Source organism: Equus przewalskii, chromosome 7, assembly GCF_037783145.1.
Source record: "Equus przewalskii isolate Varuska chromosome 7, EquPr2, whole genome shotgun sequence".
Taxonomy (NCBI): Eukaryota; Metazoa; Chordata; class Mammalia; order Perissodactyla; family Equidae; genus Equus; species Equus przewalskii.
The window spans coordinates 5,529,223-5,554,288 of NC_091837.1; the positions used below are offsets into that span (position 1 = coordinate 5,529,223).

General features: G+C 58.7%; 1 protein-coding gene and 2 gene segments (V, D, J or C); all 3 read right to left on the reverse strand.

The window, feature by feature from the left end:
• Positions 1 to 8,709: 8,709 nt before the first annotated feature.
• On the reverse strand, positions 8,710 to 11,000 carry LOC103566474 (immunoglobulin lambda constant 6-like). The segment is given in 3 exon segments: positions 8,710 to 9,162; positions 10,548 to 10,673; positions 10,910 to 11,000. Coding segments are annotated over 3 exon segments (537 nt in total).
• A 1,074-nt stretch (positions 11,001 to 12,074) lies between these two features.
• Positions 12,075 to 14,365, reverse strand: LOC139084627 (immunoglobulin lambda constant 6-like). The segment is given in 3 exon segments: positions 12,075 to 12,527; positions 13,913 to 14,038; positions 14,275 to 14,365. Coding segments are annotated over 3 exon segments (537 nt in total).
• Positions 14,366 to 15,439: 1,074 nt separating this feature from the next.
• The window catches only part of LOC103544575 (immunoglobulin lambda-1 light chain-like), a 502,401-nt gene continuing 492,774 nt past the window's right edge, over positions 15,440 to 25,066 (reverse strand). For 3 of the 5 annotated variants that reach the window (XM_070628420.1, XM_070628419.1, XM_070628421.1), the window contains exons 3-4: positions 20,638 to 20,689; positions 18,800 to 19,252 (exon numbers count right to left, since the gene is read on the reverse strand). In XM_070628420.1, coding sequence (XP_070484521.1) covers positions 18,933 to 19,252; positions 20,638 to 20,689 — 372 coding nt within the window. In that variant the 3' untranslated portion in view covers positions 18,800 to 18,932. Of the gene's footprint in view, positions 15,893 to 18,799; positions 19,253 to 20,637; positions 20,690 to 25,066 lie in introns of those variants that run through there. The other 2 variants (XM_070628418.1, XM_070628417.1) reach the window with 2 other exon arrangements.

The window sequence follows — 25,066 nt, forward strand, 5'->3', positions numbered from 1 at the left end:
GGCTCTGAGAAATTAACTTTTCTCCCCTCCCCCAGGGCCCCTCTGGCCTCATCTGCCCCCAAAGCTATTTTGGGCTCTGGCTTTTCAGCTGTAGAGAAAGCCACAATCCTCTCCCTGCACCACCCCCTTCCCCCCTTTTGATTCAGTCACCTCCTTCAGCACTGGCCTGGCCTCCAGCAGGGAGAAGGCCCTGGAAGGAGGGGGCTGCCCAGGGTCACACAAAAAGGCAGGGTGGGGCTGGGTACAAGGCCCCCCAAGACCTCCCACTCTTGTCTATTCATTCTGTGAGGGGTTCACCCAGCTTGGACCTGCCCAATGCCCTGGGGCTCTCACTTCCCTAGACTGCCTGGGCTCTGAGCTGGGTACCGCAGGCCCTGTGGTCCCTCATGGTCAGTGTCCCCTTTGTGAAATGGGCAATGACAGCCCTAAGGGACTTTGAGGCTCCATGAGGGACTGTGAAGTAGGAGAGGTGCCCAGTGATGGCAGCTGGGGGCATCCATGGACTTTTGTTGATTTGATCTTATCCTAAGTGTTCAGGGAGATGCTTGTGCTGCATCAGAGGCTCCCTGGGCTGGGAGCTGATCTTGGGGGATGGGGAGGGAGTAGGGGTCAGGAGTGGTCTCTGTGGCTATTCCTCCAGCATGTGAGCTCTTCCAGGGCAGGTGGTCCTTGTCTCCTTGCACCCAGCACTGGCCCACAGCCATGCTCTCTAAGGGTTTGTTGCATGAATGAGTGAGTGAATGAATGAATGACAAGTCATACAGGGCTGAGGAGACCTGGAAAGAACCTGGGGAGTAGGTCAGCCAGCAACTCACCATGTGACCCCAGGCAGCCCCACTCACCTCCATCCCACCATCAGAGCCTCTGTTCTCTCTTTGTGAAATGGTCACACAACACCTGCCCCTGCTGTGCTTTGTGGACTCAGAGGGTCCTCCCATGACTCCCCTTCTGCCTGCCTCCTACCCCCCCAGACCCGGAGTCAGTAGATGTTAAGGAACCCAGGGCCCCATGCCACAGAGCCTTGAGGATGATTCTGATTTCCAAATGCAGAGAGTGTCTGTGTTCAGCACCTTCTCTTGGCCCAGCACAGGCACGGCCTTCTCAGGAGGGAGGGTGAGCAAGTCAGGGGACCTGGATGCCCACCATCTGTGCGGCCCTGAGCACCTATGGGACCTGGGCAGGTGGCCTCAGATCCGGGAACCTAGTTCTCCTCATTGGTAAGGTTTGGGGGGTATTACCCCAGGGTGGTCTGGGGATCACAAGAGGTAAAGCACCTCAGACACCTGCACAGCGCTTCCCTCAAGTAGCACTTGGCCAGCAGACACTATCCTCATGGCAGGTTAGATAACAGTGTAGCAGAGCTGGGGGCTATCCCACCACTGAGCCGAGCTGGGGACAATCCACAGTGGGCAGAGCTGGGCACAATCCCACATTTGGGCAGAGCTGGGGATGATCCCACAGTTGGGCAGAGCTGGGGATGATCCTACAGTTGAGTAGACCTGGGGAGGATCCCACAACTGAGCAGCATTGGGGACAATCCCATAGTTGAGTAGAGCTGGGAACATTCTCATAGATGAGCAGCAGTCATTGAGGTGCTCAGTGATGTCTACCCAGCACTCAGCTGAGCCTCTAAGGGGCTGAGGGAAGTACAGGGCTTCCTTGGGGCACCCACCATCCAGTCGTGGCTGGGGGTGGTGGGCTTTGTTGTATGCCTGTTTGTGATGGCCAAGGTGAGCCTGAGAGATGGGGAGAGTAAAGAAACAGGGAGCCCTTTTCAGATCCATCCAGTTTCTGGTTTACATAGAGAAAGAAAGAGCAGCGGAAGGTACCAGCTCCCAGTGGTGCTGACGGGCAAGGCCAGAACAATGGGATGGGGGAGGAGAGAAGGCAGAAAAGAGGACCCAGGAGAGGCGTTTTGGGAGGCTGAGAGTTTCAAGATGGAAAGAATGGTGTGAGGTGCTCAAGTCCACCCAGAGGTTAACAACAGGAATGATGGTGAGGGAACTGTTGGATTGGGCCACTTGAAGGCCATTGGTGCCTTGGCAAGTGATGGGAGAGATTGGGTGATGGCAGGAAGTGAGGGGGACATGGAGCCCCCAGAGACATACTGTAAGGGACAGGAGAGAGGTAGGTGCCACTGGAGAGAACGCGGCATCCAAGATGGGTTCTGGGGTGGGAGAAGGAGTAGGCTTATGGCCAGAGGGATGAGAGGGGGTGATGGGAAAATGGATTGGCCATCTTTGAGGGTCAGGGCATGGGTGAGGGGTTGCTGGGAAGGGCAGCCTGGGTGAGCCAGGCAGATGGTCTACCCTGAGTGGCTGAGTGTCTTGGAAACCATGAGGGTGCCCGCTAACTGAGGGAGGTCAGAGGTCAGAGGCCCTGCCGGAGACCCCTGTGTCCCAGGTTTAGGGGTCTTCACCACACAGTCCTTTAGAAGAGTGGTTCACAGACGCAGTTGCCCCATTGTTTTCATATCAGGAAACAATAATCCTTGAGAATTTGTCAGGTCACAGATGGGCCATCCTCAAGTCCAGGCATTTCCTTACTTCTGGTTTATTTCTTCCACATAGTATCCTATCTGTGGTCCTCTGATGGCCATCTGACCCTTCACATTGAGATGTAGAGGCCTGAATGCTGGTGCTGGGGCCCAGAGATGGCTTCTGGGCCCTCTGATGGAGATGCAGTGGGGGTCCCAAGGCAGCCCTGACCGCTGGCCTGGGTGCCTGGGCAAGATCCTCCATTACTGCTGCAGAGGGACCAGGCTGGCCAGAAGTACGCAGTCGGCACTTGGGGAACCGCTGCTGGTTGGTGGCAGTGGTCTGGGACCTGGATGGGGCTGGGATCACTCATGGGCCAGTCATTGCTGCAGCCCCAGCTTCAGCCTTGGCTCTCAGGGGTCCACGGGGAAGGGGACTAGAGCAGTGTGCAGTGACAGTGACCACAGGGAACTGGGATGTCATTGGGGTTTCATCGAGGGACAGGGGCAGGGGAGGCTCTTGGAGGTGGATCCAAGAGGCAAAGGGCCCCCGTGCACTGACAGCTGGCCTGTGTGTGCCTCCCTCACAAGCATCTGTCCTTCCTGAGGCCTGAGGGTCCCAGAATTCAGGGCCTCTCTGCTGAATGCCCCTCTGTGCGTTCCCCTGGAGCTTTGGCGACCTCTCACGGGGGAGCAGATGTGACCCCAGAGGAAAGGAGAGCCTCAGCAGGTTCTTGGTGGGAAAGGGCAGAAGTGGAAGTGGACTAAGGGGGTGGTCAGCAAGAGGAGCAGGGGAATGCAGCCTGGTGCTCTGGGAGGTTGGGATGTGAGCTGGGCTGGCCTGCTCCCTGGCAGCTTCACATGGGTCAATGTCTCCCTTCAGCAGCCACCCGAGCACCTGCTGCGTTTGGCACTGGGCCTCCTTTCCTGGGACCCCACGAAGCCACGGCTCCATGTCTTTTTCCCCCAGAGAGCATACCCGACAGAAGGTGTTGCTGAGAATTCTGGATCCCAAGGGGTAGCAGCTGGGACCAGGGAGTGCGGGAATCGGGACGGGGGAAACCACCTGCCAGGGACTGACCCTCCTGGTGTTGGGGCAACCAAGGGTAAGCCCTGCAGTGACTCTCCCCTCCCAGAAGCATATTGAGGTGGGATCTTCAGGAAGAGGAGACCCTCTCTCAGCCTGTCCCCCGAATGCCCTGACTCTGATTTTTGACCCAGAGAAAGGGGAAGGAGCCTGAGGAGCCCAGCTATTCAGAGCCGAGTCCCCTGTCCTCCTCCGTCTCTCCTCGACCCCAACAGCTCTGTCCCCTCAGGCCATGGGTCCCAGGACAGGGTGGCCTGGGTCCAGGGGGGCTCGGAGCCCTCCATTAGTCCAAGCGAGACTAATTAGGAGGGCCTAGTGGGAACCCAGGGTCAGGAGCTGAGATCTGGAGTTGAGTGGCCCGGGTTCCAGTTCCTGCTGTGACCTCGAGCAGGTCACTCAGGGTCTCTGGGCCTTGGGGTCCCCATCTATACTATTAAGATCTGAGTAAGATCTTCCTCCAAGGGCGCTTTGATGACCGAGAATGAAGGCCTGGAGAGCAGTTAGCTGAGGGGTCAGCGGGTAGAAAGGCCCCAAGCTGAAGCTAAAATCCAAGTCCCCTCCCTGTGACCCCAGGAGGAGAAGGGGCCCCAGGAGACTGGGGACAAAGGAGGGCTGGGCCTGGGCTGGGGAGGCCCCCAGGAGTGGCCTGGACTGGGGACTTGGCAGGACGCAGAGGGAGAGGAACGTGGGAGAAGGTGTCTCTAGTCCCAGGATCTGGGCAATGGGGCTGTGGTCTGCAAATAAGCCCCCCGAGGGTGTCCACATCCTAACCCCCAGAACTTGTGGACAGGGTCCCTTATGTGGCCACAAGGATTGTGCGTATGTGAGGGAGTTAAGGACCCCGAGATGGGGAGATTACCCTGGATCATCTGGGTGGGCTGCATGTGGGGTCTTTCTAAGGCAAAGATGAGATGGGAGGGTCAGAGTGACAGAAGGAGATGTGGCGATGGAAGCAGAGGTGGAGAGAAAGGGACAGACTGAAGATGCTGCCTTGGGACCGTGAAGTTGCAGGGAGGGGCCACAAGCCAAGGAAACTGGCACCTCTAGAAGCTGGAAAATGCCAGGGAGCAGGTTCTCCCTGGAGCTGCCAGGGGGGTAGCCTGCCAACTCCTTGATTTCAGCAGTGGGCTCATTTTGGACTTCTGACCTCAGACCTGTGAGCGAGTGAATGCGTGTTGTTTTAACCACCAAGTGTGTGGTGATTTGTCACAGCAGCCACAGGAAACTAACGCAGGAGACAAGGGAGAGACTCACTGAAAACACTCAGCGTGGCTCTTGCATGGCCCATTACCCCTGGGGACATGAGCCTGACCTGCTGCCATGGTCCCCAAACCCCCAAAGTGCGGTGGAGAAGCCGGGACCCAGGGACTCAACATGAAGGGCTGGGTGGGGCCGGGGCCAGGTTCTGTCATCGCACCCCTCCTCCTCAGAGGGCTACTGGCACCCCCAGACCCTAGGAGCCTCACGGCATCACAGGAAGCCTAAACGGGACTGACATCCATGATCGAACAGAGATGGTTCCCGATAAATAATGCCCCCCACCCCCGGGAAAGTGACAGGTGACTTTTCGTGCCACATCTGCCCTCTTTTTGGCAGAGCTGTGGCTGGGGTGCGGGAACAGCTCAGGGGTCTGGGACACCCAAAGCGGGTATCAGATAGGGTGAGAGCAGCCTTGGGTTTGTGGTGTGTGCAGGATGGTGGGACTTTGTACCAAGGGTCCACCCTGGATCCACGGGCAGGAGGTTGCCCGGCTGGACCCCCCTGGACAAATCAGAGGATGGTAACTATGTAAACTGCCACCCACCCGGTGATGATGAGCTGGTGGTTCTGGAGGCAGGAACACAGGGGGCTCCCCATGCGGGGGCAGCTCTACCAGCTCCGTGGTCATTGCCATGTCCTGAGGCTGCCAGGTGATCACTGTGCATGTCAGAGCCCAATTCCCGTCAATGCTAAGGCCTCGGATGAAACATGTCCCCACTGTTAACTGTGGTACAAGATGCCTGGCCTCTGCATTGAGACACCAGTTTCCCTCCAGCAAAGGCTTTGCGTAATTTCAGAGACATTATGGGGTACCTATTTCCCTCCTTGCGTGGGTTCCTGGGGAGCTCAGAGCTTATCTTTGTCAAGTGGTGAGCCTCCTGGCAGGGCTTTTGTGTGACAGTTTCCTTCCCGGCTTCCTCCAAGTCCTCTTACATCTCTGAACCTGCCATCGGGTGAGGAATTGAGATGGGTCCCGGATTTAAGAGCCCAGGAAGCTGCTGGAGTGTCCTGGACCCCATGGATGGTCCAGCCCTTGGGAGTAACAGGGAGGGGTGAGGGTAGACAAGAGCTGAGCTGGGAAGGGAGGAGGGCATCCCAAGGAGTGAGGGCCAGGAACAGAGGGGGTCCAGGCCAGAACAGGGACTCCAGGCTGAGGAAAGAGAGGACAGGAGGATGTAGAGGGTCCCAACTGGGGCAGAGAGCGAGACTTATCTAGAGGCTATTGGCCATGGACAGCTCCGACCAGGGAGGTGGCAAGGAGTGGGCACAGCCCTGTGATGGAAGAGGAACAGGAGGAAGGAGAGAGCAGAGGGACTGATGTTCGGTGACTGGACTTCTCATGTCCTGGCTGGTTTCCTGGGAGATGCCCCTGGGGGACTGTGAGCCTCTCCGCTTGGGTTACTTTCCCACTGGGTGCCAAGGATTCCCCCAGCCCACTGCGAGAATCCTGGAGAGACTGCAAATTAAATATGAGACAAGAAAAAAATGAGCAGAGAGCATGATTTCTGACTGATGAAAGGACATTTACTGGGAGTTTATCGGGTGCAGGGAGAAGGGCTGGGGATGACTAGAGTGGGGCCCAGGGAGATCCCTTTCGGGTCCAATGGGGAACATCTCAGGCCCTAACCTGGGGAGTTTGGGTGCTCTCTTTGGCCTCTGTCTCTTCAGGCTCACACGTCCTCATAATTCCTCCTCCCACGCTCTGCTCCCTTGGCGCTGGCTGGCATCAGCCTTGAGGTCTCATCTTTCCTTGGGGAATCTGTCTGTCCTGGGGCATCTGTCTGCCTGAAGATCTCCCTCCAGATCCGTCTCCCCCGTGTCTTCATACAGGATGTCCATCCATATTGGTTTCAGGCTCTCCTCCCTTTCAAGGAGGGGGATTCTTGTCCCACATTACCAGACTGTGAGGACCCATGATTCCGAGGAGGAGCTCAGATGTCATCCTGGAGACCATGAGTGGGCCCCAGGATGGCTGGAGGTGGACATGGTCCACAAAAGAATAGCGAATATAGGGAAAGTGTGTAGGGTGGTTATCCTGGGCTCTGCTACCCTAATCTCCTGTTCTGGAATATTCTCTGGGCATAATGGGCAAGAGTGGAACTACCCCTCCAGGGAAAATGAAGATGACTTCAGCCCCAGAGTCCAGAGAAGGAGCTCCTCTGAAGAGAGAGCTCAGGGTCAAAAGGAGAGAGCAGGAAGGGGTCACGGGGATTGTCTCATGATGTCCGCTCCAGGGGTCAGAGAAGAGTGAAACGCTAAAGTGAAGGGACATTCTAAAAGAATGAGGGTTACAGGCCCAGAGAGTCCTACCTCAACCCAAGTCAGGAAACAAAGGAAGAAAAAAGCCCTCGATTTCAGTGCAGACCCCAAATAGGAAGGAGAGAGGGAGACTCACCTTGGAGCATAAGGTGGGTGCCTCCGCTGAACACAGCACACAGTGACACAGCCTCGAACACAAACCTCCTGTCACCCACCCCTCAGGCCCCCCTGCAGCTGCACGGGAGGCCCAGAGTCCAGCCTCCTTGTCATGGGGGCTGGTCGCCTGATGGGAGGGTGGGAGGGGGGCCCCCTCCCTACCTGCAACTGTACCCAATCGGGGGTGAGGTGCCATCCATGCCCAGTTGTGCCGGGTCAGGAGGGAATGTGGGAGAGTCCCATCATATCCCAGGAACCCTCCATTCCTGAGAGGAGCTGTGTGTCCCTGGCTCGGCTTGTTTGGGGAAGGTCATAGGGGCAGGAGTGAGAAAAGCCGTGTACAAAAGGGATGAGGAAGTCTATGTCCTCTGCAGACTTGATTCCATTGGAGGCTTCTGGAAGCCACTGAGTCCTAGAGTCGTGCCCAACATGGCTACGTTTGCAATAGGTGGTGCATGTGTGTGTGTATGTGTGTGTGTGTGTTGTGCGTGTGAATGCCAGTTTATACTAGTCAGTTCCTGTGAGTGTGTGTCTGTCTAGGGTGACTGTCTATGTAATGACTCTGATCCACGATTCAACGTTAGCTTCTAGACCTGTAGTCTATCTGGTCTCAGATCCAACTAGAGTTCCTAAGCAGATGAATCAGTTCACAGATAAGCCCATGGCTTAATCCCAGAATCAGGTTCTCGACACTGAACTGAAGAGGCGCATCAAACACCCATGGACACAGGCCCTGAGTGCTTGTGGGTTATTGTTGAGCTGGCCTCTGAGAAGTTCGAGAGAGCAGAGCTGGCCTGTGGCACACGGTCCTTAATTACAGCTGGGACATGAGTGACACACGAGGAGGGGGAGACCCCAGGAGGGGTGTGGGAGCGTGTGAACAGGGTCCAGGGAGCGAGGGTCCTGTAGAGATTGTGACAGGGATTGTCTGGGGGAGGGGGCACAGGGCAGTCTCCCTGGGGAGGCCGGAAAATGAGGATGGCCCTGAGGAAGGGGACACGGTGTAGACTGTGAGGACAGGGAATTGCCAGGATGAGGGCTGGACCAAAGGACCCATGGAATTGGGGTGGGGGGCCTTCCTCTAAGGGACAAAGGGGCTCTTGAGGAGGAACGGCCTCCTTAAGGAGAAGGCTGAAGCTTTTAGGGCAGGAGCTGAGGCGAGGCTCGGGAGGCTGTGGGAAGCGACGAGCCTGTGGCCAGGCCAAGCCCAGGTCGACATGGTCCCCACGAGGGTAGGAAGCACGGTGGCGTGGCGGCTGGCCAGGGCGGGCAGGCGTGCTTTCCTGCCGTGGCCCGACTCCCCTGTGCTAGCATGTTCCCTGGGGGCTTCTGGGTGACCGTGAAAACATCCCACCAGAAACCATCAGGAATGCCCCCTCCAGCCTTCCAGAACAAAGGAACTGGTTCACCTTTGGGGGTGAGTGAAATGAGCAGAACGCAGTGAACAAGCAGCAAGGAGCAGAGCACGATGTCTGATTGAGAAGGAGGATGTTTTATTGAGAAGGATTTGGGCGGAGGGAGAAGGAGGTGTCGGAGTGGGAAGGGTCGACCCCCTTAGGGGTCCCGTGACAGCAGGTCCCTGAGGGTGTGGGCGACTCGGGGACCTAAGGACACTCTGAGGGGGACAGTTTCTTCTCCACGGTTTTCCCTTGGTGCTTGACCTGGCAGCTGACGCTGCTGTACGATTTCCACTGTGCGGAAGTCCGCGTCAGGTAGCTGCTGGCCGCGTACTTGCCGTTGCTCTGTTTCGAGGACCTGGTGGTCTGGACGCCGTCGGTGGTGACAGCGTCATTTACCTTCCAGATCACCTCCAAGCCGCTGGGGGAGAAGTCACTGATGAGACACACCACTGTGGCCTTGTTGGCGCTGAGCTCCTCAGAGGAGGGCGGGAAGAGAGAGACCGAGGGTGTAGACGTGGGACCACCTGCAGGATGGGAGAGGGGCAGGAGGTCAGAGGTCTGGGATCCATGACGGGAGGTCCTGACCTCAGCCACGATGTGGGCTACCAGTCCCTGAAGGCCAGGGTCTGGGCCTCAGGCTGGCCCTTGTTCCCTGAGGTCAGGTCGGTGATGGGTGGGGCCACTCACCTCCTGTTGGGAGAACCTCAGGGCCTGAGTCTAGGCCGTTCTGGGCTCCTCTCAGGGCGCCACGTCTCCCTCAGGTTCACATGCCTCCTAAGCCACCATCCCACCCTCTGCTCCCCTGGCGCTGGCTGCCATCAGCCTTAAGGTGTCCTGTTTCCTTTGGCAATCTTTCTGTCCTGTGCATCTGTCTGTGTGAGGTCTGCTCCCAGGGCCCCATCCCCAGTGTCCTCCTACAGGATGTCTGTGTGTCCTGGGTTGTGGCTCTCCTTCCTTTCACGGAGGGGATTCTTGCCCAGAGTCCCCGTGAGAGCATCGTTGCAGCCGCCACCCTCTCCCCACAGAGAGCCGCCTAGGGCTGCGGGGCGTGGAGGGGGTGTCGGCCCCGGGGCTGGATTGCAGGGCCCCCAGGAGATGCGGGGTTTCTGTGGGAGGTGGCTGTTCTGTGTGAGGCTGGGGCTGTGTCTGTTCTGAAGGACCTCCCTGACCTGTGAGGTTCTAGTGGGGAATTTGTCTCTCCTTGGTCCTGTGTCTGCCTGGCAGGGCCTGTCCCCGTCAGGTGTCCCTCTGAGGAGTCCCCAGCCCGGCTGTCTGCTCTGATATCTCTCCTTTGGACCTGAGTGTCCCGACCCCTGTCTCGTCCGGGGCATCCCGCCTGTCCTGGAGCAGGTGGAGGGAGCCCGCTCCCTGGGGCCCCCTCGTCAGAGGAGATGCTCCCTCCATCCTGTGCCCCTCATCCGTCCAGCCTCCTCCTCCTTCTCTCCAAGCCCTGAGACCGAGGGCTCCCCTCCCTCGCCCCTCGCTGGCCCCGACAGATCCCAGAGAAGGCTGAAGCCAAGACCGCTGAGCCTTTCCGAGCATCCTTCCCACATCCCGTGGCTCCCGTGGCCCAGCCAGAGCCCCCTGTGTCCAGGCCCCCGGGGCCAGAGGCCGCAAGGGAGCAGAACATGGAGGGTCCAGAGGAGAACAGGCCCTGAGAGTGAGGCCGGGGTCTCAGGGAGGAGGAGGAGCAGGGGCAGGAAGGGGTCAGTGGGATGGAGCCCTCCTGCCAGACAAAGTGCCCGACGAGAGGGAACAGCCTAGACGGGGTGGAGTGGCCAGAGCAAAGGGTGAAGGTGGAGTCATCCAAAGGGGTCGAGACCCCAGCCCCAGTCAGGACAGAAAGGACAGAAAAGTCCAGCCCGAGTTCGCTGCCAACACCGGAGAGGAGGGAGAGGGGGAGACTCACCTGCGATGGTCAGGTGGGTGCCTCCGCCGAATGCACCACACAGTGACACAGCCTCGAACAAAAAGCTCCTGGCACCCACTTCCCCAGGCCCCCTGCAGCTGCACGGGAGGCCCAGAGTCCAGCCTCCTTGTCATGGGGGCTGGTCGCCTGATGGGAGGGTGGGAGTTGGGCCCCCTCCCCACCTGCAACTGTCCCCCGTCGGGGGTGGGGTGCCATCCATGCCCAGTCATGCCGGGTCAGGCAGGAACGTGGGAGAGTCTCCTCATATCCCAGGAACCCTCCATTCCTGAGAGGAGCTGTGTGTCACTGGCTCGGCTTGTTTCGGGAAGGTCATAGTGGCAGGAGTGAGAAAGGCCGTGTACCTCCCAGGGATGGTGGCGCCTGTGCACTCTGCAGAGCTGAGCTCTTGGGAGGATTCTGGAAGCCACCGAGGCCTAGAGACGTGCCCAACATGGCCACGTTTGCAAGAGGTGGTGTGCGTGTGTGTGTGTGTGTGTGAGTGAGTGTGTGTGTGTGTGTGTGTGTGTGTGTGTGTGTTCATGCTGGTTTTGTTAGCCAGCTCCTATGAGCGTGTGTTTGTGAGTGTGTGTGTGTCTAGTGTGTCTGTCTCTCTGGTAACTCTGATCCCGCATTCCGTGCTGCCTCCTAGGCCTGGAGTCTGTTTAGTCTCAGACCCAGTTCAGAGCTCCCAGGAACAGGAGTCACTGCACAGACATACCCCTGGCTGAATCCTCGAATCTGGCTATTGATTCTTGAGTTCGAATTGAAGAGGCCCATGGAACAGCCATGGACACAGGCCCTGAGTGCTTGTGGGTTATTGTTGAGCTGGCCTCTGAGAAGTTCGAGAGAGCAGAGCTGGCCTGTGGCACACAGCTCTGGGACATGAGTGACACACGAGGAAGGAGGAGACCCCAGGAGGAGTGTGGGAGCGAGTGAGCGGGTACCAGGGAGCGAGGGTCCTGTAGAGATTGTGACAGGGATGGTCTGGGGGAGGGGGCACAGGGCAGTCTCCCTGGGGAGGCCGGAAAATGAGGATGGCCCTGAGGAAGGGGACACGGTGTAGACTGTGAGGACAGGGAATTGCCAGGATGAGGGCTGGACCAAAGGACCCATGGAATTGGGGTGGGGGGCCTTCCTCTAAGGGACAAAGGGGCTCTTGAGGAGGAACGGCCTCCTTAAGGAGAAGGCTGAAGCTTTTAGGGCAGGAGCTGAGGCGAGGCTCGGGAGGCTGTGGGAAGCGACGAGCCTGTGGCCAGGCCAAGCCCAGGTCGACATGGTCCCCACGAGGGTAGGAAGCACGGTGGCGTGGCGGCTGGCCAGGGCGGGCAGGCGTGCTTTCCTGCCGTGGCCCGACTCCCCTGTGCTAGCATGTTCCCTGGGGGCTTCTGGGTGACCGTGAAAACATCCCACCAGAAACCATCAGGAATGCCCCCTCCAGCCTTCCAGAACAAAGGAACTGGTTCACCTTTGGGGGTGAGTGAAATGAGCAGAACGCAGTGAACAAGCAGCAAGGAGCAGAGCACGATGTCTGATTGAGAAGGAGGATGTTTTATTGAGAAGGATTTGGGCGGAGGGAGAAGGAGGTGTCGGAGTGGGAAGGGTCGACCCCCTTAGGGGTCCCGTGACAGCAGGTCCCTGAGGGTGTGGGCGACTCGGGGACCTAAGGACACTCTGAGGGGGACAGTTTCTTCTCCACGGTTTTCCCTTGGTGCTTGACCTGGCAGCTGACGCTGCTGTACGATTTCCACTGTGCGGAAGTCCGCGTCAGGTAGCTGCTGGCCGCGTACTTGCCGTTGCTCTGTTTCGAGGACCTGGTGGTCTGGACGCCGTCGGTGGTGACAGCGTCATTTACCTTCCAGATCACCTCCAAGCCGCTGGGGGAGAAGTCACTGATGAGACACACCACTGTGGCCTTGTTGGCGCTGAGCTCCTCAGAGGAGGGCGGGAAGAGAGAGACCGAGGGTGTAGACGTGGGACCACCTGCAGGATGGGAGAGGGGCAGGAGGTCAGAGGTCTGGGGTCCATGACGGGAGGTCCTGACCTCAGCCACGATGTGGGCTACCAGTCCCTGAAGGCCAGGGTCTGGGCCTCAGGCTGGCCCTTGTTCCCTGAGGTCAGGTCGGTGATGGGTGGGGCCACTCACCTCCTGTTGGGAGAACCTCAGGGCCTGAGTCTAGGCCGTTCTGGGCTCCTCTCAGGGCGCCACGTCTCCCTCAGGTTCACATGCCTCCTAAGCCACCATCCCACCCTCTGCTCCCCTGGCGCTGGCTGCCATCAGCCTTAAGGTGTCCTGTTTCCTTTGGCAATCTTTCTGTCCTGTGCATCTGTCTGTGTGAGGTCTGCTCCCAGGGCCCCATCCCCAGTGTCCTCCTACAGGATGTCTGTGTGTCCTGGGTTGTGGCTCTCCTTCCTTTCACGGAGGGGATTCTTGCCCAGAGTCCCCGTGAGAGCATCGTTGCAGCCGCCACCCTCTCCCCACAGAGAGCCGCCTAGGGCTGCGGGGCGTGGAGGGGGTGTCGGCCCCGGGGCTGGATTGCAGGGCCCCCAGGAGATGCGGGGTTTCTGTGGGAGGTGGCTGTTCTGTGTGAGGCTGGGGCTGTGTCTGTTCTGAAGGACCTCCCTGACCTGTGAGGTTCTAGTGGGGAATTTGTCTCTCCTTGGTCCTGTGTCTGCCTGGCAGGGCCTGTCCCCGTCAGGTGTCCCTCTGAGGAGTCCCCAGCCCGGCTGTCTGCTCTGATATCTCTCCTTTGGACCTGAGTGTCCCGACCCCTGTCTCGTCCGGGGCATCCCGCCTGTCCTGGAGCAGGTGGAGGGAGCCCGCTCCCTGGGGCCCCCTCGTCAGAGGAGATGCTCCCTCCATCCTGTGCCCCTCATCCGTCCAGCCTCCTCCTCCTTCTCTCCAAGCCCTGAGACCGAGGGCTCCCCTCCCTCGCCCCTCGCTGGCCCCGACAGATCCCAGAGAAGGCTGAAGCCAAGACCGCTGAGCCTTTCCGAGCATCCTTCCCACATCCCGTGGCTCCCGTGGCCCAGCCAGAGCCCCCTGTGTCCAGGCCCCCGGGGCCAGAGGCCGCAAGGGAGCAGAACATGGAGGGTCCAGAGGAGAACAGGCCCTGAGAGTGAGGCCGGGGTCTCAGGGAGGAGGAGGAGCAGGGGCAGGAAGGGGTCAGTGGGATGGAGCCCTCCTGCCAGACAAAGTGCCCGACGAGAGGGAACAGCCTAGACGGGGTGGAGTGGCCAGAGCAAAGGGTGAAGGTGGAGTCATCCAAAGGGGTCGAGACCCCAGCCCCAGTCAGGACAGAAAGGACAGAAAAGTCCAGCCCGAGTTCGCTGCCAACACCGGAGAGGAGGGAGAGGGGGAGACTCACCTGCGATGGTCAGGTGGGTGCCTCCGCCGAATGCACCACACAGTGACACAGCCTCGAACAAAAAGCTCCTGGCACCCACTTCCCCAGGCCCCCTGCAGCTGCACGGGAGGCCCAGAGTCCAGCCTCCTTGTCATGGGGGCTGGTCGCCTGATGGGAGGGTGGGAGTTGGGCCCCCTCCCCACCTGCAACTGTCCCCCGTCGGGGGTGGGGTGCCATCCATGCCCAGTCATGCCGGGTCAGGCAGGAACGTGGGAGAGTCTCCTCATATCCCAGGAACCCTCCATTCCTGAGAGGAGCTGTGTGTCACTGGCTCGGCTTGTTTCGGGAAGGTCATAGTGGCAGGAGTGAGAAAGGCCGTGTACCTCCCAGGGATGGTGGCGCCTGTGCACTCTGCAGAGCTGAGCTCTTGGGAGGATTCTGGAAGCCACCGAGGCCTAGAGACGTGCCCAACATGGCCACGTTTGCAAGAGGTGGTGTGCGTGTGTGTGTGTGTGTGTGAGTGAGTGTGTGTGTGTGTGTGTGTGTGTGTGTGTGTGTTCATGCTGGTTTTGTTAGCCAGCTCCTATGAGCGTGTGTTTGTGAGTGTGTGTGTGTCTAGTGTGTCTGTCTCTCTGGTAACTCTGATCCCGCATTCCGTGCTGCCTCCTAGGCCTGGAGTCTGTTTAGTCTCAGACCCAGTTCAGAGCTCCCAGGAACAGGAGTCACTGCACAGACATACCCCTGGCTGAATCCTCGAATCTGGCTATTGATTCTTGAGTTCGAATTGAAGAGGCCCATGGAACAGCCATGGACACAGGCCCTGAGTGCTTGTGGGTTATTGTTGAGCTGGCCTCTGAGAAGTTCGAGAGAGCAGAGCTGGCCTGTGGCACACAGCTCTGGGACATGAGTGACACACGAGGAAGGAGGAGACCCCAGGAGGAGTGTGGGAGCGAGTGAGCGGGTACCAGGGAGCGAGGGTCCTGTAGAGATTGTGACAGGGATGGTCTGGGGGAGGGGGCACAGGGCAGTCTCCCTGGGGAGGCCGGAAAATGAGGATGGCCCTGAGGAAGGGGACACGGTGTAGACTGTGAGGACAGGGAATTGCCAGGATGAGGGCTGGACCAAAGGACCCATGGAATTGGGGTGGGGGGCCTTCCTCTAAGGGACAAAGGGGCTCTTGAGGAGGAACGGCCTCCTTAAGGAGAAGGCTGAAGCTTTTAGGGCAGGAGCTGAGGCGAGGCTCGGGAGGCTGTGGGAAGCGACGAGCCTGTGGCCAGGCCAAGCCCAGGTCGACATGGTCCCCACGAGGGTAGGAAGCACGGTGGCGTGGCGGCTGGCCAGGGCAGGCAGGCGTGCTTTCCTGCCGTGGCCCGACTCCCCTGTGCTAGCATGTTCCCTGGGGGCTTCTGGGTGACCGTGAAAACATCCCACCAGAAACCATCAGGAATGCCCCCTCCAGCCTTCCAGAACAAAGGAACTGGTTCACCTTTGGGGGTGAGTGAAATGAGCAGAACGCAGTGAACAAGCAGCAAGGAGCAGAGCACGATGTCTGATTGAGAAGGAGGATGTTTTATTGAGAAGGATTTGGGCGGAGGGAGAAGGAGGTGTCGGAGTGGGAAGGGTCGACCCCCTTAGGGGTCCCGTGACAGCAGGTCCCTGAGGGTGTGGGCGACTCGGGGACCTAAGGACACTCTGAGGGGGACAGTTTCTTCTCCACGGTTTTCCCTTGGTGCTTGACCTGGCAGCTGACGCTGCTGTACGATTTCCACTGTGCGGAAGTCCGCGTCAGGTAGCTGCTGGCCGCGTACTTGCCGTTGCTCTGTTTCGAGGACCTGGTGGTCTGGACGCCGTCGGTGGTGACAGCGTCATTTACCTTCCAGATCACCTCCAAGCCGCTGGGGGAGAAGTCACTGATGAGACACACCACTGTGGCCTTGTTGGCGCTGAGCTCCTCAGAGGAGGGCGGGAAGAGAGAGACCGAGGGTGTAGACGTGGGACCACCTGCAGGATGGGAGAGGGGCAGGAGGTCAGAGGTCTGGGGTCCATGACGGGAGGTCCTGACCTCAGCCACGATGTGGGCTACCAGTCCCTGAAGGCCAGGGTCTGGGCCTCAGGCTGGCCCTTGTTCCCTGAGGTCAGGTCGGTGATGGGTGGGGCCACTCACCTCCTGTTGGGAGAACCTCAGGGCCTGAGTCTAGGCCGTTCTGGGCTCCTCTCAGGGCGCCACGTCTCCCTCAGGTTCACATGCCTCCTAAGCCACCATCCCACCCTCTGCTCCCCTGGCGCTGGCTGCCATCAGCCTTAAGGTGTCCTGTTTCCTTTGGCAATCTTTCTGTCCTGTGCATCTGTCTGTGTGAGGTCTGCTCCCAGGGCCCCATCCCCAGTGTCCTCCTACAGGATGTCTGTGTGTCCTGGGTTGTGGCTCTCCTTCCTTTCACGGAGGGGATTCTTGCCCAGAGTCCCCGTGAGAGCATCGTTGCAGCCGCCACCCTCTCCCCACAGAGAGCCGCCTAGGGCTGCGGGGCGTGGAGGGGGTGTCGGCCCCGGGGCTGGATTGCAGGGCCCCCAGGAGATGCGGGGTTTCTGTGGGAGGTGGCTGTTCTGTGTGAGGCTGGGGCTGTGTCTGTTCTGAAGGACCTCCCTGACCTGTGAGGTTCTAGTGGGGAATTTGTCTCTCCTTGGTCCTGTGTCTGCCTGGCAGGGCCTGTCCCCGTCAGGTGTCCCTCTGAGGAGTCCCCAGCCCGGCTGTCTGCTCTGATATCTCTCCTTTGGACCTGAGTGTCCCGACCCCTGTCTCGTCCGGGGCATCCCGCCTGTCCTGGAGCAGGTGGAGGGAGCCCGCTCCCTGGGGCCCCCTCGTCAGAGGAGATGCTCCCTCCATCCTGTGCCCCTCATCCGTCCAGCCTCCTCCTCCTTCTCTCCAAGCCCTGAGACCGAGGGCTCCCCTCCCTCGCCCCTCGCTGGCCCCGACAGATCCCAGAGAAGGCTGAAGCCAAGACCGCTGAGCCTTTCCGAGCATCCTTCCCACATCCCGTGGCTCCCGTGGCCCAGCCAGAGCCCCCTGTGTCCAGGCCCCCGGGGCCAGAGGCCGCAAGGGAGCAGAACATGGAGGGTCCAGAGGAGAACAGGCCCTGAGAGTGAGGCCGGGGTCTCAGGGAGGAGGAGGAGCAGGGGCAGGAAGGGGTCAGTGGGATGGAGCCCTCCTGCCAGACAAAGTGCCCGACGAGAGGGAACAGCCTAGACGGGGTGGAGTGGCCAGAGCAAAGGGTGAAGGTGGAGTCATCCAAAGGGGTCGAGACCCCAGCCCCAGTCAGGACAGAAAGGACAGAAAAGTCCAGCCCGAGTTCGCTGCCAACACCGGAGAGGAGGGAGAGGGGGAGACTCACCTGCGATGGTCAGGTGGGTGCCTCCGCCGAATGCACCACACAGTGACACAGCCTCGAACAAAAAGCTCCTGGCACCCACTTCCCCAGGCCCCCTGCAGCTGCACGGGAGGCCCAGAGTCCAGCCTCCTTGTCATGGGGGCTGGTCGCCTGATGGGAGGGTGGGAGTTGGGCCCCCTCCCCACCTGCAACTGTCCCCCGTCGGGGGTGGGGTGCCATCCATGCCCAGTCATGCCGGGTCAGGCAGGAACGTGGGAGAGTCTCCTCATATCCCAGGAACCCTCCATTCCTGAGAGGAGCTGTGTGTCACTGGCTCGGCTTGTTTCGGGAAGGTCATAGTGGCAGGAGTGAGAAAGGCCGTGTACCTCCCAGGGATGGTGGCGCCTGTGCACTCTGCAGAGCTGAGCTCTTGGGAGGATTCTGGAAGCCACCGAGGCCTAGAGACGTGCCCAACATGGCCACGTTTGCAAGAGGTGGTGTGCGTGTGTGTGTGTGTGTGTGAGTGAGTGTGTGTGTGTGTGTGTGTGTGTGTGTGTGTGTTCATGCTGGTTTTGTTAGCCAGCTCCTATGAGCGTGTGTTTGTGAGTGTGTGTGTGTCTAGTGTGTCTGTCTCTCTGGTAACTCTGATCCCGCATTCCGTGCTGCCTCCTAGGCCTGGAGTCTGTTTAGTCTCAGACCCAGTTCAGAGCTCCCAGGAACAGGAGTCACTGCACAGACATACCCCTGGCTGAATCCTCGAATCTGGCTATTGATTCTTGAGTTCGAATTGAAGAGGCCCATGGAACAGCCATGGACACAGGCCCTGAGTGCTTGTGGGTTATTGTTGAGCTGGCCTCTGAGAAGTTCGAGAGAGCAGAGCTGGCCTGTGGCACACAGCTCTGGGACATGAGTGACACACGAGGAAGGAGGAGACCCCAGGAGGAGTGTGGGAGCGAGTGAGCGGGTACCAGGGAGCGAGGGTCCTGTAGAGATTGTGACAGGGATGGTCTGGGGGAGGGGGCACAGGGCAGTCTCCCTGGGGAGGCCGGAAAATGAGGATGGCCCTGAGGAAGGGGACACGGTGTAGACTGTGAGGACAGGGAATTGCCAGGATGAGGGCTGGACCAAAGGACCCATGGAATTGGGGTGGGGGGCCTTCCTCTAAGGGACAAAGGGGCTCTTGAGGAGGAACGGCCTCCTTAAGGAGAAGGCTGAAGCTTTTAGGGCAGGAGCTGAGGCGAGGCTCGGGAGGCTGTGGGAAGCGACGAGCCTGTGGCCAGGCCAAGCCCAGGTCGACATGGTCCCCACGAGGGTAGGAAGCACGGTGGCGGCTGGCCAGGGCGGGCAGGCGTGCTTTCCTGCCGTGGCCCGACTCCCCTGTGCTAGCATGTTCCCTGGGGGCTTCTGGGTGACCGTGAAAACATCCCACCAGAAACCATCAGGAATGCCCCCTCCAGCCTTCCAGAACAAAGGAACTGGTTCACCTTTGGGGGTGAGTGAAATGAGCAGAACGCAGTGAACAAGCAGCAAGGAGCAGAGCACGATGTCTGATTGAGAAGGAGGATGTTTTATTGAGAAGGATTTGGGCGGAGGGAGAAGGAGGTGTCGGAGTGGGAAGGGTCGACCCCCTTAGGGGTCCCGTGACAGCAGGTCCCTGAGGGTGTGGGCGACTCGGGGACCTAAGGACACTCTGAGGGGGACAGTTTCTTCTCCACGGTTTTCCCTTGGTGCGTGACCTGGCAGCTGACGCTGCTGGACGATTTCCACTGGCTGGGGGTCAGCGACAGGTAGCTGCTGGCTGCGTACTTGCCGTTGCTCTGTTTCGAGGGCTTGGTGGTCTGGACGCCCTGGGTGGTGGCGGCGCCATTTACCTTCCAGCTCACCGTCAAGTCGCTGGGGGAGAAGTCACTGATGAGACACACCACTGTGGCCTTGTTCGCGCTGAGCTCCTCAGAGGAGGGCGGGAAGAGAGAGACCGAGGGTGTAGACGTGGGACCACCTGCAGGATGGGAGAGGGGCAGGAGGTCAGAGGTCTGGGGTCCATGACGGGAGGTCCTGACCTCAGCCACGATGTGGGCTACCAGTCCCTGAAGGCCAGGGTCTGGGCCTCAGGCTGGCCCTTGTTCCCTGAGGTCAGGTCGGTGATGGGTGGGGCCACTCACCTCCTGTTGGGAGAACCTCAGGGCCTGAGTCTAGGCCATTCTGGGCTCCTCTCAGGGCGCCACATCTCCCTCAGGTTCACATGCCTCCTAAGCCACCATCCCACCCTCTGCTCCCCTGGCGCTGGCTGCCATCAGCCTTGAGGTGTCCTGTTTCCTTTGGCAATCTTTCTGTCCTGTGCATCTGTCTGTGTGAGGTCTGCTCCCAGGGCCCCGTCCCCAGTGTCCTCCTACAGGATGTCTGTGTGTCCTGGGTTGTGGCTCTCCTTCCTTTCACGGAGGGGATTCTTGCCCAGAGTCCCCGTGAGAGCATCGTTGCAGCCGCCACCCTCTCCCCACAGAGAGCCGCCTAGGGCTGCGGGGCGTGGAGGGGGTGTCGGCCCCGGGGCTGGATTGCAGGGCCCCCAGGAGATGCAGGGTTTCCATGGGAGGTGGCTGTTCTGTGTGAGGCTGGGGCTGCGTCTGTTCTGAAGGACCTCCCTGACCTGTGAGGTTCTAGTGGGGAATTTGTCTCTCCTTGGTCCTGTGTCTGCCTGGCAGGGCCTGTCCCCGTCAGGTGTCCCTCTGAGGAGTCCCCAGCCCGGCTGTCTGCTCTGATATCTCTCCTCTGGACCTGAGTGTCCCGACCCCTGTCTCGTCCGGGGCATCCCGCCTGTCCTGGAGCAGGTGGAGGGAGCCCGCTCCCTGGGGCCCCCTCGTCAGAGGAGATGCTCCCTCCATCCTGTGCCCCTCATCCGTCCAGCCTCCTCCTCCTTCTCTCCAAGCCCTGAGACCGAGGGCTCCCCTCCCTCGCCCCTCGCTGGCCCCGACAGATCCCAGAGAAGGCTGAAGCCAAGACCGCTGAGCCTTTCCGAGCATCCTTCCCACATCCCGTGGCTCCCGTGGCCCAGCCAGAGCCCCCTGTGTCCAGGCCCCCGGGGCCAGAGGCCGCAAGGGAGCAGAACATGGAGGGTCCAGAGGAGAACAGGCCCTGAGAGTGAGGCCGGGGTCTCAGGGAGGAGGAGGAGCAGGGGCAGGAAGGGGTCAGTGGGATGGAGCCCTCCTGCCAGACAAAGTGCCCGACGAGAGGGAACAGCCTAGACGGGGTGGAGTGGCCAGAGCAAAGGGTGAAGGTGGAGTCATCCAAAGGGGTCGAGACCCCAGCCCCAGTCAGGACAGAAAGGACAGAAAAGTCCAGCCCGAGTTCGCTGCCAACACCGGAGAGGAGGGAGAGGGGGAGACTCACCTGCGATGGTCAGGTGGGTGCCTCCGCCGAATACAGCACACAGTGACATAGCCTCGAACAAAAAGCTCCTGGCACCCACTTCCCCAGGCCCCCTGCAGCTGCACGGGAGGCCCAGAGTCCAGCCTCCTTGTCATGGGGGTTGGTCACCAGATGGGAGGGTGGGAAGGGGGGCCCCCTCCCCACCTGCAACTGTCCCACGTTGGGTGTGTGGTGCCATCCATGCCCAGTCGTGCCGGGTCAGGCGGGAATGTGTAGGGTCTCTTCATATCCATGGCAACCTCCATTCCTGAGAGGAGCTGTGTGTCCCTGGCTTGGCTTGTTTGGGGAAGGTCATAGTGCCAGGAACGAGCAAGTCTGTGTACTTCACAGGGATGAGTCAGCCTGTGCGCATTACAGAGGTGAGCCCCGGTAGGATTCTGGAAGCCACCGAGGCCTAGAGATGTGCCCAACATCGCCTCGTTTGCAATAGGTGTTACATGTGTGTTTGTTTGCGTGTGTATCTAATCTGTCTGTGTGTCCCATGACTCTGTTTATTCGTAAGTGTTGGCTTCTAGACCTGTTATTTATCTGGTGTCAACCTCATTTGTAGGTCCTACGAGGATGAGTCAGTTCACAAATACACCCATGGCTTAATCCTAGAATCTGGTTCCTTACTTTCAATTCAGGAGTCCCATCAAACACTCATCCCAGGCTTTTAGCTCTGTGGGTCAGGGGTGGCCTGGCCTATCAGGGATTAGAGAGAGCAGAGGTGGTATTGTCTCAGGAGTCCTGAAGACAGCTGGCACCCCTCTGACTCATGTGGGAGGAGGAGACAACAGACAGAGTGTGAGAATGTGAGCAGGGTTCAGGGTGTGTGGGTCCTGTGTTGAGAGTGACAGGGAGGGTTTAGGGAGGTGGCACAGGGCAGTGCCCATGGGAGGCAGGAGCAGGGCAGGCACCTGAGGAAGGGAGGATGCTCTAGGCTGTGAAGACGTGTAACTGCCTGTGTGGGCAGTGAACAAAAGACACATGGAACTGGTGGGGACCTTCATCTAATGGAGAAAGGGACCCTTGAGGAGGAACCCCATCTAGAATGAGATCTTTGAAGATTCCAGGGAAGGGAGCTCAGACATCCTCCAGGAGGCCATGGGAACCAAAAAGAGTGATAGTTGGACAATCAGAGATAGACAAGATCCCCACGAGAGTAGGAAGTAAAAGTGGGGGTTGGGGAGAGTGGGGCAGGCTTCCTTTCCTGCAGTGGTCCCAATCTACCTTGCTAGAATGTTCTCTGGGGGTGTCTCAGTAACAGTGACATCATCCCTCAAGAAAGCACCAAGACTCCCTACTCTATCTTGCTTTCCCAAAGACCAAAAGGATTCTGTATGCCCTTGAGAGTGATTGAATTTAGGACAGAAAATGTGTCAACGAAAATGAGCAGAGAACATGATTTCTGACTGACAATGAGACGTTTTATTGAAAGTTGATTGAGCAGAGTGAAAAGGACTGGGGATGACCAGGGTGGGAGGGAAGGCACTCTTGAGGTCCTGTGGCTCCGTATCGCTGAGGATGGGGGAGGGTCAAGGACCTAAGCACACTCTGAGGGGGACACTTTCTTCTCCACGGTGCACCCTTCGTGCGTGACCTGGCAGCTGATACTGCTGTATGATTTCCACTGGGCAGGGGTCAGCGTCAGGTAGCTGCTGGCAGTGTAATTGTTGCTGCTCTCTTTTGAAGGCTTGGTGGTCTGGATGCCATGGGTGATGGTGACGTCATTTCCCTTCCAGCTCCCCATCAAGCCGCTGGGGGAGAAGTCACTGATGAGACACACCACTGTGGCCTTGCTGGCACTGAGCTCCTCAGCGGAGGGCGGGAAGAGAGTGACCGAGAGTGGAGACTTGGGACCACCTGCAGGGTGGGACAAGGACAGGGCAGCACTGGCTCAGCGTCCACAGTGAGAACCTCTGACCTCAGTGTGTGAGGTGGGTGTGGATTCTCCAGGCCAGGACAGGACCCCTGTGTTTCCGAGGGTCCATGTCAGGGAGAGAGGTTCAGGGTGTCCTCAGACAACTGTTTGTCTATCCTGGGAAATCCTGAGCCTGGACACCTGCCATCAGCTGTGATGAGATGCCCCTGGGCCCTGGCCTCCCACACAGGCTTCTGACCCTCTCCCTCTTGCCCCTGCTTCCTTCTGACAGTTGATGGGGTCTGTGTGGAGCTCTCTGTTTGTCTCTCTTATGAACGGATGATGTGAGCTCCCTGATGCCCTGTGGGGTCAATCTTGAGACCTTTCTGACCTGACGTATCTTCTCTGGGCTTTGGTCCTTAGGGTCTCTTTTGACCTGGATCTGTCACTATGGTGCCTCTCTAAATGATTAGGACCTTTGCTCTTCAGGGAGAGTCTGTCTGCTTGTCTTTGAGTCTCTCTCCACTCCAGAGTGTTCCAGGGTCTTTCCTGGGTCTCAGGCAGTCGGGAAATTTTGTGCTGAGCCATCTGCCTATCTATCCTCTCAGGAATTCCTGCTTCTGAGGAGTGTGTCCGCAGAGACCCAGGAGTCCCCCGTCCCTTCTGCCTTGTCTTTCTGTTCTCCTTAGCCTACCTCCTGGCAGCCAGCATCTCAGCCCCACTATGTCCTCCCTCCAGCAGGGTCCCAGGCAGCTCAGGGCTCTGTCCATGGCAACCCCACCACGGCCTGGGGGAGCCCCTTCACCCCTGCCACATTCCTGATCCTGGAACTGAGTCCCACAGCTGGAGGACCTTCCCTTTACCTCTGACATTTGCTTCTCAGCCTCAGTCCTGAGATTTTGGGGTCTCTCTAAAGTCTCCACGTGGTCACCCCCTCAGTGCTACCCTTGAGAAGAGGGCCTCTAATGACCCCAGAGGCCATCAGGTCCACAGGAGACGGAAAGGAATAACTCTGAGGGCCCCAACGTTCTCTGGGGCCAGTCTCCTGTCTGTGGTCAGAGATGAAACAGAGCAGCAGAGACAAGCAGGGTGTCCCAGTAGAAAAGGGAGGAGGCCAGGGCCCCTGAGGCTCGCCTCTTGGATAAGCCTGAGTGGAGACTAAGACAAGATGCAGAAAACAAGCAAAAACAGCAGAAAATTGACCAAACCTTGTGGAGAGCAGGAAAATGGTGGGAAGAAGAGACTCACCTAGGACTATCAGCTGGGTCCCTCAGCTGAGCACAGGACACAGTGACACAGGCTCGTGCAAAAACCCCTTCTTGGGAGGCCCCTGCCCCACCCCGGCTCCCCACCTACAGCTGTGATGGAGGAAGTTGGGCCACTGCCCCTGGCTGGTGTCTGCTCAGCAGGGGCCCCATATGCCTGCCTTGCCCACGCCCAGCACATCACAGGACAGGTGACCCCTTGTGCCAAGCAGCAGGATCCTCAGAGAGGCAGGCTCCCGAAGAAGCTGGCATGTTGGATATCGTGTTCCCACTGACTGTCACACATAAATGGAAATGAGTTTATAGGAGGGCATTCATTTCCAGAAGGAGTGAAGTTCCCTGGAATAGAACAGGGCTTCTCTTCCACATTGGGTTGAGGAACCCTGATCCATTGATGAGACCACAGGGTGAGGGCAGGGGGGCACTCTCAGGTGTCCCCGATCCCCCCATCGGAAGTCAGGTTGCCCTGAAAGGGACTGACCATGAGAGTCTTCAATATGACCCCGACTGGGACTCCAGGGGGGTCTCATCTCAATCCCCTGAGGTTATCCTCGATGGGGATGGGCACCTCCAGGAAGGCCTGGGCTGGTTCCTGTAGGAAACAGCACCCTCATCTTCAGGGAGCCCTTTCAGTAACCCTGTCCCCCTAAAGGTTCTCATCTGATTTTTGATTGTGTCTTGGAGTGTATTATTCAAAAGGGAGGTGTGAGCTAGACCCTCGACTGTGGTCCCTAAATATCACCTCCCACTCAATGGAACCAGGCTCCTGGGGGTAAATGGCCTATTCCAGGCCTGAGATGGGAAAGGCACAAGATGCGCCTAGAACTTACTGTAACAACAGGAAGTCATTGAGGTCTACCGGGCCAACTCCAGATGATCCTGGGGCCACCAATGGCAAAGGTGGGGCACTGTCATCATGAAGAAACTATAATAGTAGGTTCAAACACATCACATACACTTACATGGTAGAGTTCACCATGGCATTACATATTAATTGTTCACTTTCAGAACATGGCAGGGACCAAGTCATCATTTTGTAAACTGCTCCAGTAAAGGAAAGACCAAACATTTATATATACTTACTGCAATATGAAACATACTCCTGGGAGAGGAAAGAGAATAAGGGGCTCCCTTTGTGGACAAATTGTAACCTTCAGAAGAGGAAGGAGAACAGAGCGGAAATATGGCACCTGGCATTCCATCCCATTGGCTGGACCTGGCATTTGAGCATCACAGGATGAGAACTTCACTAAGTGAGTAGGGACTCCACCAGAGCACCTTG